We start from the raw sequence: 14235 nt of genomic DNA, 5'->3' as shown, positions 1-14235 counted from the left end.
TTGGGAATCTCAGTAGAAAGGGGTCAAGGATAGTCAACAGGAGTGTTACCTTTAACCCTACTATGTGGGCTTCAGTCTCTGGAGGAGGGGGAAGGAAGACGTTTACCTTGTGATAGAGACAGGCTAGAGCTTAGGCCCATTTGTAAGGAAGAAGTATCCGGTTTCCCAGGGGGATTAAGGAACCCTGAGACTGAAGGGTTAATGATCACAGTTTTCTGGATAATGAATGAAAGAAGCACACACAGAGAAATACAAATGCATACAGAGGACTAGAAGGAGCTGGTCTCCCCTCACCCAGTCACTTCCCAAGCCCTTTGCAGGCTTGCTTCTCCACCCCACCCCACATGCAGAGTTTTAAATTTAACTTTTCACTAGATGGGACTGAAGGTTCCCCATCATACCAAATTATTACATTGTCAGATGTCTCCTGGGTCTAAAAAAAAATAACCATACCCAAACCCTTCACACTGTAATGAAGTTTGGATGAGAATTGAAATGGTCATGCCTCCATATAGCAGGCCCAAACAAGAAATTAGTATTGTCAAACCCCAAGTGTTCAAAATTCATTCATCAGACATCCAGAAAATCATGATTTTTTTAAAGGCTAATTTTGGATTCCTTTTTTTTTGCCTCCCAGTTTCTGAGCCTTTGAGGTGCACTCAGAACATGTATTTTTATTTCCTCTACCACAAGGCCTAGAAACTTACTTAAAAAATAAAAAAAATAAAAAAGAAATCTGAGTTTGTCAGAGTCACTTGACTCCAAGAGCTGAAGCTTTAAGACAAAAGACCAAGTATCACTAAACTCATGATGACATTGTGAGATCTGGCAACATTGATAATGAAATTCCCGTTGGGTAAATTCCAGTTTAAATCTGAGTCTGGATCCAAACTCTGTAACTTTGTCTGATCTCTACACTCATGTAATACATTCATTACACTTATTCCGTTTTACCTAAAAGAGGCCTTAGGCCATCTTGTATCTCATTTACACTGGTGTACTAGTGAGAGTAAGTGCCACTAATGACTGGAGTTACTCCAGAGTCATGCTGATGTGAGAGCAGAATCCAGCCTCTTTTGTCTCTTATACGGCACTGGTGCTTCTTTGTCTCTTCTCATAATCTAGTCACTGTTGGTGGAGATCCTTGTAGCCTGAAATTCAAAATGAAAGCAAGAAGGCACAAACCCCTGTAAATCAAAATCATAAAGTTTGGGACAATTCTAAAGTTACCTCCCAAGTCTCTTACTCATGGTTTACTATTTAGCTCTATGGTTTCTGTGGGTTCAGGGCTCTGTTTGTATGAAAGGTGCTGCACAAAACAAAAGGTGCTTTGCATTGTTAATAGAACTGGTGGAATTTGTCCGAACACATTATCCAATGAGTTTACCCCTTTTCTGTTTGTGAATCATACAATACCCAGTCCTGGTTTCTGCGAATCAGTGGTTTATGGGAACAAATTTCAGCCTATGCAGTGTTTACATACAGTTCTCTTCAACTCTTCACTATTCATGAGGAGCCTCTAGTAGGTAGTCCACAGAAGATAACCAACTACTAATGTTAGCATCTAGCAACACTTCTCCTTTAGTTTAAGTAGTTCTATCGCTCCTATGGCCCATGGCAGGGCATTACAAACTGGCCAATGAGCTACATACTGTTAAGTCTTATGGTATCATTTCCACTCCCTTATGGGATGACCAAACCATTTTAAATATATAAGAAATAGCTGATAATGAACTATGCACTTTGTGGGATGAATTTCTGGATTCTAACATTTTTAAAACATTTGGGACTCAAGAACATATTCACCAATACACCCATGGTCAGTCACATAATCATAATGAAAGGAAGTAGCCTTGTTTATTCACAAAAATCACCTTGCAACCCACTCTGATTATTAGAATGGGCAGTCCCAGAGATGAGAAGTAGCACACAGCCAGGGTCTCTCAACAGCAATCCATTGAATGGAGAACTGACATGCAAATCCACACCACACCACACCATTACCAGGGAACTTGCAAGGAAACTAATGTTTTAAGTTGGAGACATTGTAAAGTATAAAAATCAGATTTCTTTTCTTGATGAAATTTTTTATTTCAGTCTCTCTGTTGCTAGCACTACCTTAGAGCCCTGAAACTAAAAGCTCTTTTGAAATCCACTTTTTCATTCTCTCATCTAGTCACACCTAGAATGTGACATTGAATTTTGAGTATCTCTGTGCCAGAAGGATGTCGACAAACTGGAGGGAATTCAGAGAAGAAAGAAAAATCAGGAAACATTAGAAGAATAAGTGGAAAAAATAGTCTGATTAAGTCACAACTAAGAAAGGTGTGTGGGGGGATGTAACTACCTATGCATATTTGATGGCTGCAAACAGCAGGGAGGGGAGGAATTGAGTACAGATAGGACTTGGAATAAAGTGGTGAAAGTGAACAAAGGGGTGTGTTTCCTACTGAATATCAGGAAATATTTCCTGTCACTGAGGAAGCAGTATGAGCCTCATTGCCTGAGTTATAGAAAACAAGGTTGAACAAAGCCCTGGAGAACAGACTATAGGGAACAATCCTGAATAAGCCAGGGAGCGGTTAAAGTGTGATCTTGTAAGTGTCTTTCTGACCCCTAGCACAGGGGTTCTCAAACTGGGGGTCAGGACTCCTCGGGGGGTCGTGAGGTTATTACATGGGGGGGTCGAGAGCTGTCAGCCTCCATTCCAAACCGCACTTTGCCTCCAGCATTTATAATGGTGTTAAATATATAAAAAGGTGTTTTTAATTTATAAGTGGGGGGTCGCACTCAGAGGCTTGCTGTGTGAAGGGGGTCACCAGTACAAAAGTTTGAGAACCACTGCCCTAGCACATATTCGGTTACAGGAATGCTCTGTTTAGCCTACTTGTATGTTGTTGCTTAAAGCAGGTGGACTTAATGACATTATGGCTAGGACCAGACAAGGTGGGAGGAAATCACACTCCAGGAACATAACCTTCAGGACAAGTGAAGCAAGGTTGCAAGATGTAGTACTGTGCTGTCAGGATTTTGGCCCAGGAAGATCCTATGCTCCTGGAAAAGTCCCCAAAAACCAGGACATGCTAAGAAGACATTTGGACAATACTAACAATGCTATAATTAACATGTTGATGCTTTACTGGGTAGCCCTCTGCTGTTAGAATGAACTGCAGGAGAAGGGAGGATTGGGCAACAGACTGTTCTGGGAGGGCATGGATGCAGATAAGCTTTTGTAGCACCTTTCATACAAGGATCTGTATGCCCCTTGCAAACTACTAATGAAGCCTCTGAGAGACAGCCAAGTATTAGCGGCAAAGAGTCCTGCGGCTCCTTATAGACTAACAGATGTATTGGAGCATGAGCTTTCATGAGTGAATACCCACTTCTTCAGATGCATGGAGTGGAAATTTCCAGAGGCAGGTATAAATATCCAAGCAAGAATCAGGCTAGGGATAAAGAGGTTAGTTCAGTCAGGGAGGATGAGGCCCTCTTCTAGCAGTTGAGGTGTGAACATCAAGGGAGGAGAAACTGCTTTTGTAGTTGGCCGGCCATTCACAGTCTTTGTTTAACCCTGAGCTGATAGTGTCAAATTTGCAAATGAACTGAAGCTCAGCAGTCTCTTCTCAGAAAAATATTAATTATTATCCTCATTTTATAGAGATTAGGCCAATTTTTTTCAAAAATACCCTCTAATTTTAGGGGTCTTGAGTTGGGCACCCAGATCAGTGGCCACTTTTCAAAATGTGGACTTACCCACAGGAAAATCAGTGGCTCAGCCAGGACTAGAACCTAGGAACCTTGACTCCTAATTCCCTGCTGTAACCACTGAATTATACTACCTCAACCTACATACTTGCTCCACATGCATCCTCATTTAATTTTCTGGCACCTAACAGGGGAAATTGGCAGTCATCCAAACCATATAATTATAACTATGAACCAGACTTTTATAAGCTACAGCAGTGTTCCAAGTGTGTAAATATCAGGAAAGGGGTGAACCAGTTCAGATAATGGGAGAAACAAACCAAAAAAAGTCACAAAATCTTGGGCCAGTTGAAAATATTAATTCTTTCTGGAATATTTTAAATGTCAACTAATTTTTACTCCCTGTTTCACTGAGCTGCCTCCTCTGGCTCCACTTTACATGACTGGAAGACAGGAAGGCTGTTTCTGCGTATTTCTGGTCTGACCAGTGGCAAGAAGAGGGAATTTCACAAAGATCCCGCCCAGGATTTCTAGCCTGCTTGCCCAGTCTCCAGAGGTTTGGAAAAGCCAAGGAAGTTGAGGGTGCCTCCTGGGAGCTGCAGAGACTTGTCTTTAATTAGTGAACACCCCTTTATAAGACTGGATTGGGACTGTCCCATAAGCTATAAGGAAGCACAACCCCACCACACCACAGTGTAGTGGGCAATGAGGAAGATCTTGAAACTTAAACTGGATTCTTTGTAGCAAGGGAAGGAATGTGGCTGTTTGCAGTTACTCCTTGAGCCTATGTCCTGTGTATCAAAGCTGTGCAGCATTTATTAGATATAATTATTAGTAAATGACTCAGTAATATGTTGCAGAAGTCACACTTTGTTTTTCATCAGCTGGATGGGGGTAAAGTAAGGAGCAGGGGAAAACCCAACAGGAAACAGTGAGGATGGGAGCATGTGGGTCAACTACTGACTGGGAGAGTCACTGTATCCTCCTAATAGAAATGGTTCCAAACATGGGATTTCACAAACATCTTCTGCTAAAGCGCAAGAAGGGGTGGCTTCCCTCTGTACTGACAGCTTCTTAGCCAGTTCTTTAAAGAGTCTGCAAGCTGAACCCTGGCTGACAGGGTAAGGAGGGAAAGGATATGGGCCCAAACCATCCCTAAGATAACCCCATAGAATTCAATGCAATTTACCCCAGGGGAATTTGGCTTTATGGGTTTTTTTTTTAAATAAAGAATTTATATTTGCAAAGCCAGTGTATTGATTGAAATGAAACAAACGATCTAGTGTGTAGTCAGGGTTTTACATCTGAGACTGGGCTCACCACAAGGACATGAGACTAGTCCAAAGGGTGAAATCTGAAAAGAGGAGCAGCAAGGGCAGAGAGAGATCCCTGATGTTGGATCCACCCCAAACTCCTGCTGTACCTCTGAAAGCTGCAGATAAAGCCTCAGACAGAATCTTGAAACCTACCAACCTTTACTCCCTGGTCCTGTGGTAGCATGTAATACCACCTCACAGCTCTAACATAAACAGGGTTAACACGCATATTCAGAAGTAGCCCACTGGCCCAAGCTTCACTCCTCTGTACCTATGGTCCCCAGCACAGCCATGAGAACAGAAGCAGCTCAGCACTATGGAATCACCCACAGACATCCCTCCCCCTCCTCCCTGCTACCACCAGAGTCCCTCCTCCTCTCGTCCAGCAGCATGTAGCCTTCAGGTGAGTTATAGAATGATGAGAAAGGCAAAAAATATGAAAAGGAGCAAAACTACTTTTCAATTAGAAAGCCAAGATAAGAAGGGAAAGAACGGAATGAAAAGGAGAGAAAATGAATGGGTAACCATTTGGGGTATGGAGAGATGGGACTAAGGGATGGGGAACCGAAACTTCAATACTTTGGAACAAGGGCTTCCAGGAAAAAGACTGGGAACTGTGTGAGTGTGTGTGAGAGAGAGAGAGAGAGACTGGGAACTGTGTGTGTGTGTGAGAGAGAGAGAGACTGGGAACTGTGTGTGTGTGTGTGTGTGAGAGAGAGAGAGAGAGAGAGAGAGAGAGAGAGAGAGAGAGAGAGAGACTGGGAACTGTGTGTGTGTGTGTGTGTGTGTGTGTGTGTGTGTGTGTGAGAGAGAGAGAGAGAGACTGGGAACTGTATGTGTGTGTGTGTGAGAGAGAGAGAGAGAGAGAGAGACTGGGAACTGTGTGTGTGTGTGTGTGAGAGAGAGAGAGAGAGAGAGAGAGAGAGAGAGAGAGAGAGAGACACGGAGAACTGCCAACTGCATGTCAGACCCCATTCTGAAGTGTTGGGGCTTGTGCTTTTGGGCAGGAGGCCAAGAATCCATGTTTTATCCCTGATGTTACTTCTAAGCACCAAAAAGCCATAGTGTTCCAGCTCAGTGACAAATGTGAAGTCTTAGGTGGCCTCAGGTTTGTTACAATAAGTATGTTAGGTATTTCTAAGGTGCCTATCAGCATGAATATGTGAAAACAACGTGTAGCAATAAAACTCAGATTAAATAAAACTCATTGTGTTTCTGAGTTACTAATTACAGATACTTACAGACAAGAAGTTGCAAACCCAGGCGTCCCCCCTTCAAAGGTTAAACTACTTACCTGGCTTGCAAACAGAAACTCCTCCTGGGGGATAGTATCCAGTCAGGAACCACATCCCAGGACTCCTCCACTAGGGGACCTAAGGTGTGTACTAAGAGACTAGAACTGCGCCAGCAATTCATCATTTGTACATCCACCAAGACAATAGCAAGTTTAAATTGTTCTCTGAAACTTATCTCCCATCCTGCAACACAAATCTTAACCCCCTCAGTAAGAACCAGCTAGTCCTGAATCACAAGACCCTTCCTTGCAGGTCTTCATTAACCTTACCAGCCAGGCCTAGAACAGGCCCACTCCCCTGACAGCTGCTTGTAATGGAGAAGCACTTCCACACCTTTCCCAGAGAAAACATGAAGGCCAAGATTTTAAAAATTTGGCTGCATAGAGCTAAACTCCTAAATCCATATTTATTTAGATTAAAAAAAAAGAGAGAGAGGACTGATGTTCACAGGTGTAGAACACACAACAACTCCCACTCACTTCAGCGAGGGCTGCTTGCACAGCACCTTTGAAAATCAGGTCACTTATTTACTACTTCTGAAAATCTTGGCCTACTGTTTTCATTGGGGTGCAGACACAGGAGACGTAAGAAGAGAGGTGCCTATCCCACAGCCTGTAGGTGGAGTGACAGGCCATTTGTTTGTGTTCTGCAAACACTGTGACTGACTTCAGGGGAATGAAGCTCAAGGGGGCAAGCATGTAGCTGTAGCTCCATGGCACATGTAGGCCTTAAGTCGCTGATCATTTCGCTTAGGCCAATGAAATGCTAAGGGCTGATACTAACTTTCAGACACTGTTGACTAGCGGCTAGAGCACTGGAGTGGTACTCAAGAAACCTGGGTTCCGTTCCTGGCTTTGTTGGTGACCTTAGGCCAGTCATGTGCCTCAGTTTCTCACTCTCTAAAACATTACCAACTTCCTTTGTAAATGGCATTGAGAACTACAGATGAAAAATGCTATTATCATTGTTGCCAGCAGCACAGGGCAGATTGGATCCACCGATCTAGAGGCAAAAGGCTCTGTGTATGCCTTCACGAATCCTGAGCCATCCAACCTCATGGCATAAAGCTGAGTTTATTTCATACAGCTATGACACTGAGTACACAGTAATTAAAGTACTTCAAATGGAAAAAAAACTGCATGGATGAGACTCAAGAGTCATACAATTCTCTCTCCCCCTTCCCCCTTCCCCCCTCCAATAAAGCAAGGCAAATATGTGGCATTAGCAAGATATGTTGATGTAAACTTTGTATTGGCACTACTTCAGAATGACCTGCATAGCTCTCCGCAAGTTAGGTAGGTTGTCCCAAAACTCATGGCAACAGAATCTTTATAACGCCCCATGCTCTTTACATGTAATTATAATAATGCCTTTAATTCCTTTTGTGCCTTGTAACAGATGATCTCAAAGTCTTTTTACACACGTTAATTAATTAAGCCTTACAATATTTCATGAGGTACAATAGGCATTACTGTTCCTATGGCACAGATGGGGCAAATGGGAAGTGTGCAGAGGTGAAATGATTTTCCCAGCCAAAGTCATGTAGTGAGTCAGTGGAAGAAATGGAAAGAAAACCCAGTTATCCTGGTTCCCAGTCACCTGCTTGCTCTAACTCCTAGTCTGCTCTGTATACCCAAGTTTTATGTATTGGAATTTTTGGGTGTGTTCGGTGGAATTCTCTTATGGTGTAGTTTCTATAATCAGATTCCAGAGATTTTGTATAAATTTATTACTTATCCTGGAGAAAGCCAGCTAAGATTAAATAAATACTGCTGCTATTCTTGGGATATTGTACCAAGTTCCTGTAGGTGTGTGATTCCCCTTAGATTGCCACCCCCTTTGAATTACCTGAGACTAAAGAGTCACACAACCACCCTCCCCAGTAAACTAAGGCAAATATGTACATTACCAAGATACGTGATGATGGAGAGGGATATAAACCTCATATTGCGACTACTTCAGAATGACCTGCATATCTCTCTGCAAGTTATGCAGGTTATCCCAAACTCATGGCAATAGAATCTTTATAACACCCCATGCCATTTACATGTAATTATAATTATACCTTTAATTTCTAGTGTGCTTTTTAACTGATGATCTCAAAGTCTTTTCACACACATAAATTAATTAAGCCTCACAATGTCTCATGAGGTAAAATAGGTATTATTTTAATATGAATTATTTTTAGTTCCTAGCTCACTAAAATCCCAGGCTAAATGTTACTTTTTATCAGTTCTCCTTTTTCGCCTTTACCATGTCCCATCAGTTGGGATTGGAGACTTTTGTTCTTAATCTCCAAACATTCTTGTCAAGTGCTTCTTCCAAACTGACACCAACCTTCTTCACGTCATCATTCAGCTTCTCAAACCACCTTTTTCTAGGTCTTCCTCATGGTCTTTGTCCCATGACTACTGGTTCTTGTACTATCTGGCCAACATATCTCAGATTTCATTGTTTCACAGACCCAATCATCTCTATTGATACTCCCTCAGCTTTTCCATGATGGGGCCTATCTGCATTATGGCTCATACTGTTTTGTTGCATAGACTATCAGCTCTCGTCTTGTCCGGTGTCCACCTGAGCATTGTCATTTTGGGAGTGTGAAGTAGTTGTTTTTCTCTCTTCCTCATTGGCCAGCACTCTGACCAGTACATACAGGCACCATCAGAACAATTTTCTAGGAACTCTGTCATAAGCCTTCTCTAAATCCACAAACACTCAACGCAGCTCCATGCATTTCTCCCTGTCCGCCTCTTGCACTATTCGGGATGCAAACACTGCATCCATTATTAACTTTCTCGGCATAAACCCAAATTGACCCCCCTCCATAATACTTAACGTGATCGTAGAATATCACGGTTGGAAGGGACCTCAGGAGGTCATCTAGTCCAACCCCCTGCTCAAAGCAGGACCAATCCCCAATTTTTGCCCCAGATCCCTAAATGCCCCCCTCAAGGATTGAACTCAAAACCCTAGGTTTAGCAGACCAATGTTCAAAACACTGAGCTATTCCTACCCCAAGGTAGAAAAGTTAAGGTGATGGGCTGGTAATTGCTGCATTCTTGCACATCTCCTTTATACTGGCTTTTTATAAGCTAATACACCTAAATCCTGTGCAAATTTCAGAGTTCAATTACACAGATAACCTCACAAAGCAGACACATGGATGAGAGCTGCCAAGTTCCCAGTATCCCATGCCCAGTTGCATGCTGTTCAGGGGAGGAAATGCTGCTTAGCAATAAAGGAATGGTAGGGGAGAGGAAAAGTGAACTCAAAGACCCTTCTTTCTCAGTGTGAAATGCTGTCATGTTTGCTACACTCTGATACTCCTATGGGAACTGTTATATAATGCAAGATTAAGCTGTGGAAATAGCACAATAAGATTCAAAGAAGGATGGACACACATGAGAAATTACTACTGCTATAAGAAAAGGAGTACATGTGGCACCTTAGAAACTAACAAATTTATGTGAGCATAAGCTTTCATGAGCTACCGCTCACTTCATCGGATGCATTCAGTGGAAAATACAGTGGGGAGATTTATATACACAGAGAACATGAAACAATGGGTGTTATCATACACACTGTAAGGAGAAAGAAAAGGAATACTTGTGGCACCTTAGAGACGAACAAATTTATTTGAGCATAAGCTTTCGTGAGCTACAGCTCATTTCATCAGATGCATTCAGTGGAAAATACAGTGGGGAGATTTATATACACAGAGAACATGAAACAATGGGTGTTATCATACACACTGTAAGGAGAAAGAAAAGGAGTACTTGTGGCACCTTAGAGACGAACAAATTTATTTGAGCATAAGCTTTCGTGAGCTACAGCTCATTTCATCAGATGCATTCAGTGGAAAATACAGTGGGGAGATTTATATACACAGAGAACATGAAACAATGGGTGTTATCATACACACTGTAAGGAGAAAGAAAAGGAGTACTTGTGGCACCTTAGAGATGAACAAATTTATGTGAGCATAAGCTTTCATGAGCTACTTCATCGGATGCATTCAGTGGAAAATACAGTGGGGAGATTTATATACACAGAGAACATGAAACAATGGGTGTTATCATACACACTGTAAGGGGAGTGATCACTTAAGATGAGCTATTACCAGCCGGAGAGTGGGGGAGGGGAGGGGGGGAAGAAAACCTTTTGTAGTGATAATCAAGGTGGGCCATTTCCAGTAGTTGACAAGAACGTCTGAGGAACAGTGGGGGCAGGGGGAGGGAAATAAACATGGGGAAATAGCTATCAATCCCTCTGCTTTGTCAACTGGAAGAGTTCAGGAAGAAATTCTGTTATTGTCCCATCATACAAATATTACACAACAAGGCAAATTATAAAATCAGCTGCTATCCTAGATAGGCTTGTGGACTAGACAGACAAATAGAGCCAAATTCTGCACTAGTTTCAGCACTGATTATAATGGGATAGTCTGGAGTTTTGAAAGGAAAAGGAGAAATATTATTGTGTATCCAGTATGTGTTTTCTATAGTAGTAGTAGAACAAGTTAATCAAGAATGGTCCACTAAGACTGCAAAAACAAAATGACCCAAATGTGGTGCAAGCCTCACTGGCTTACACTAGTTTTTTTCCCAAAAACTTGGAGAAGTGAAGGATTTCTAGGAACAGTTCAATGAGTAAGACACCAAAGTAGAAGTTTCCCTTCTGTTTCTGCCTATACATGGATTACAAAACTGAAATCCACGAAGCAGCCTCCAGCTCCTTGTAAAACATTCCCTCCCTCTCCCCAAAGGAAGGAGTTAGATCTATTTGGAGAGAAAAAGGTAATAGAAATGCACTGGACAGAGCTGTTATTGAAAGGACTGGGTAGGTTTATATATTGTCCCTATTTCTGAGAGAGAATTTCCACAGGCTAGTATGACTTAAAACTTTTCTACCTTTAAAAGCATTTTCTCTCTCTTCTGTAATATTACCTCTCTGTAATATTTTGTATTAAAGGCTTGATCAAATTCAGTGGCACCTTATTCAGAAGCGAGAAGATTAAGCTCTAAGGGCCATCTTTTGGTTCTCTGATTGTACAGTGCTCAGCACAGTGGGGTCTTGCTATTTTAATACAAATAATAATAAAATAATAAACAATAATGGGAGAGAATAAAGGTTTAAAGATAAGACTCAGGGCTTCTCTCCATGGGGAAAGTGACTGGCAGAACTCTAGTGTTATAAACATACTGCGTCTACTATAGCTATTCCATAGTTATGCTGAGGGATAGCTCAGTGGTTTGAGCATTGGCCTGCTAAACCCAGGGTTGTGAGTTCAATCCTTGAGGGGGTCATTTAGGGATCTTGGGCAAAAATTGGGGATTGTTCCTGCTTTGAGCAGGGGGTTGGACTAGATGACCTCCTGAGGTCCCTTCCAACCCTGATATTCAATGATTCTATGGTATAACTCCCTGTGGGGACTTCATGCCAGTGTTGCTTATATTGCTTCCAAAGTGGCATAAACTGTATGAAGGGGTATTGGAAAGGAAGGAATGTCCACATCCCCCCACAACTATCAAGTGTGTGCATTTGGAAGGGATAAGCTGAAGAGGGCTTTCATAAGCATATATGAAAAACAAGCTCTCTGAAGATCTTAGAGATCTCTAGGTGAACGGTGTGCAACACATCAGCCTAAAGACTGTCACCTCTGCAAAGGTCTGTTATACAAAGATTCCACAGGACCACAAACGGAGCGTGCACAGTGTACACTTCACACAACAAGCAGCAATGTCAGCAGCAAAGAGCTTGATCCAACACTTATTAAGGTGATGGGCAATATACTTCATACAGACAGAAGCTCTGAGCACCTATAACTTCCCCTGGAGAGGAAGATTAAGCCCATTGCTGCTCTGCACCTTGGGTAGTCACCTATGCCTGTGCCAAGTGGGTGCAAAACATCAGTCTGATCCAGTAGCATTTTATACCCACTTGGTGCAAGTGGCTGTGCAGGGTTCGGACCCGTTGTGCTCAGGGAGAAAAGAAAGGCAAAGGGTTTCAGGGAGGTAGGAAGCAATTCCTCTGAAACAAGCCCTCATTTTTTCAAAGCAAGCCGTTATGGCAGCACTTACAAACACATAATTAGCAAGTACATGAATTTCCTGCTGATCCTTCATCAGATGTTTTGCACAAAAACGCTTTCATATTGACATGACCTTTCTGAATGAGCGGCAGCTGGACAGAGAGCATAACCGGTATATTTTTAAGGGAGTGAAATCAGTACTTGTGAAAGCAAGGAGCAGATACTGCGAGTCACAGGCAGGCATAATGAAGACATATGCTATGTGTTTCCCCACATACAGTTCTTCAACATACAACTCAATATTGACCTCCAGCAACGCAACTGCTAATCTCTACCTGGGCTCCCCACACAAATGCGTCAGTGGACCCCACACCTATCCTGCAGCCCCCTGTTGTTCCAGCCTTGGGAACTACAATCAGTTGTCCCGATTCCCTTCAATACTGCCCTACAGTGCTCGCCCTGGCTATTCCAGTCCTGGGAACTTCACCCAGTTCTGCCAATGCCTCTCTATCCTAACACACACCCTGCTATTCTAGCGCTGCATCCCTCTTGAGCAGAAACTACATATTGTGCCCAGTCATGCAGTAGGTTTACACAATGAATTCGTGGGGATGAAACTGAGACCCACTAAATTCATTTCACAGATGAGCAGAGATACAATCTGAACTCCAGAGATATTCCTCCTTAAAAAAGTCTGAAAGAAAGGCCGATCGACAAGTGCTGCAAGCACTTGCTGAGTTTATCTACAGCCTGGGCAGAGACACACAAGCTTTAACAGAGAAAGCAGCATGCAGAGGAGGGAAAGCAAGAAGTCTGAGCGACACTGTACCTTTTCTGCTGTAGCAGGTGGATTTCATCCAGACGCCGAGCCCAGGATTTTTTGCCCTGTAACTTGTGTCTGAGCCTGTTCCAGAGCTGGATGAAAGGTTTGCTATTCCCAGGCAGGGGCAACCCCATTGTCTTTTCCCTTTCTCCTCCTTTTCTTCAGCTGGAGCAGCCTTCTATACCAAAGCAGAAGCCAGCAACCCTCACCCAGAAAGATTTAAGGCAGTCTTACTGAATGGCCCTGGGCTGCCTCTCCTCTCCGCACTGTTTATTAACTCTTCCCGGAATCTCCTGTGCACAGCTAGCTCAGATGTATCTGTTCAAAAAGAAAAATGTAACCACCTCTGGCTAGCAGGCCATCCTGAGCCACGCCGACCATCAGAATGAAACAAAACAGACAGAGCAGCGAGTTGATCCCCAAAATAACCCGCCCCAAAAGTGTGTCTGTTTTGGAGACAGCCACTTGGGATCCTATGCTTCAGGTGCTCTGACCCTGCCCAGCTGCTGAGGAATATCTAAGGCTTCAGCTCCTAACATGTATTTTCCATTTCTAGGGTCTAGGATTTAGAGAAGTTTCTTCCTTATCCACCCCGGCTACCTGTGGGAAGGTGCATCTGAGCATAGACAGAGGACTGAGCAGATCAGGCAGAGCAGCATCTAGCTCTGTGAGCATATGAGAGTGTGTCATGAAAGATACTATCTGCTGGGAAGGCACCGAGGCACAGTACAAAGGAGGCCACACCTCCCAACTCTCCTCTCCACAAATCACATCAGAGACACAGCTTGTGTTTAAGGAGCTGGCCGGCCTGCCCCATCCCCACCTCTCTCTCTCTCACACACACCCCCGCGTGCACGCATACAAAATAATTTCCAATCTCCAAATCTTTTAGGAGGTGGCAGAAGAGTTTAAAGATATTTGTATAGAAAGACTTCCCCTCCTCCCTTTCCTCTTCCTTTTTTCCCTTGCATTCTCTCTTACTTTCTTGCTCTACCTTGTTTTGTCAGTACAATGTATTTGGAAGGAGAGTGAAATTTACCATTTGTCTGTACTATTCTTTCA

General features: G+C 42.9%; 1 protein-coding gene across 1 annotated transcript in view; it reads right to left on the bottom strand.

The window, feature by feature from the left end:
* Positions 1–13307, bottom strand: part of LOC311529793 (transient receptor potential cation channel subfamily V member 6-like) — a gene marked incomplete at its 5' end in the record, with an annotated part of 40155 nt that extends 26848 nt beyond the window's left edge. Inside the window, one exon of the mRNA XM_084646010.1 lies at positions 13180–13307. Coding sequence (XP_084502136.1) covers positions 13180–13307 — 128 coding nt within the window. The remainder of the gene's footprint in view (positions 1–13179) is intronic.
* Positions 13308–14235: the final 928 nt, after the last annotated feature.

Source organism: Lepidochelys olivacea, assembly GCF_965140295.1.
Source record: "Lepidochelys olivacea isolate rLepOli2 genome assembly, chromosome: 1".
Classification (NCBI taxonomy): Eukaryota; Metazoa; Chordata; order Testudines; family Cheloniidae; genus Lepidochelys; species Lepidochelys olivacea.
Note: the sequence above shows the minus strand (reverse complement) of the source record. Positions and strands in the feature narration are given on the sequence as shown.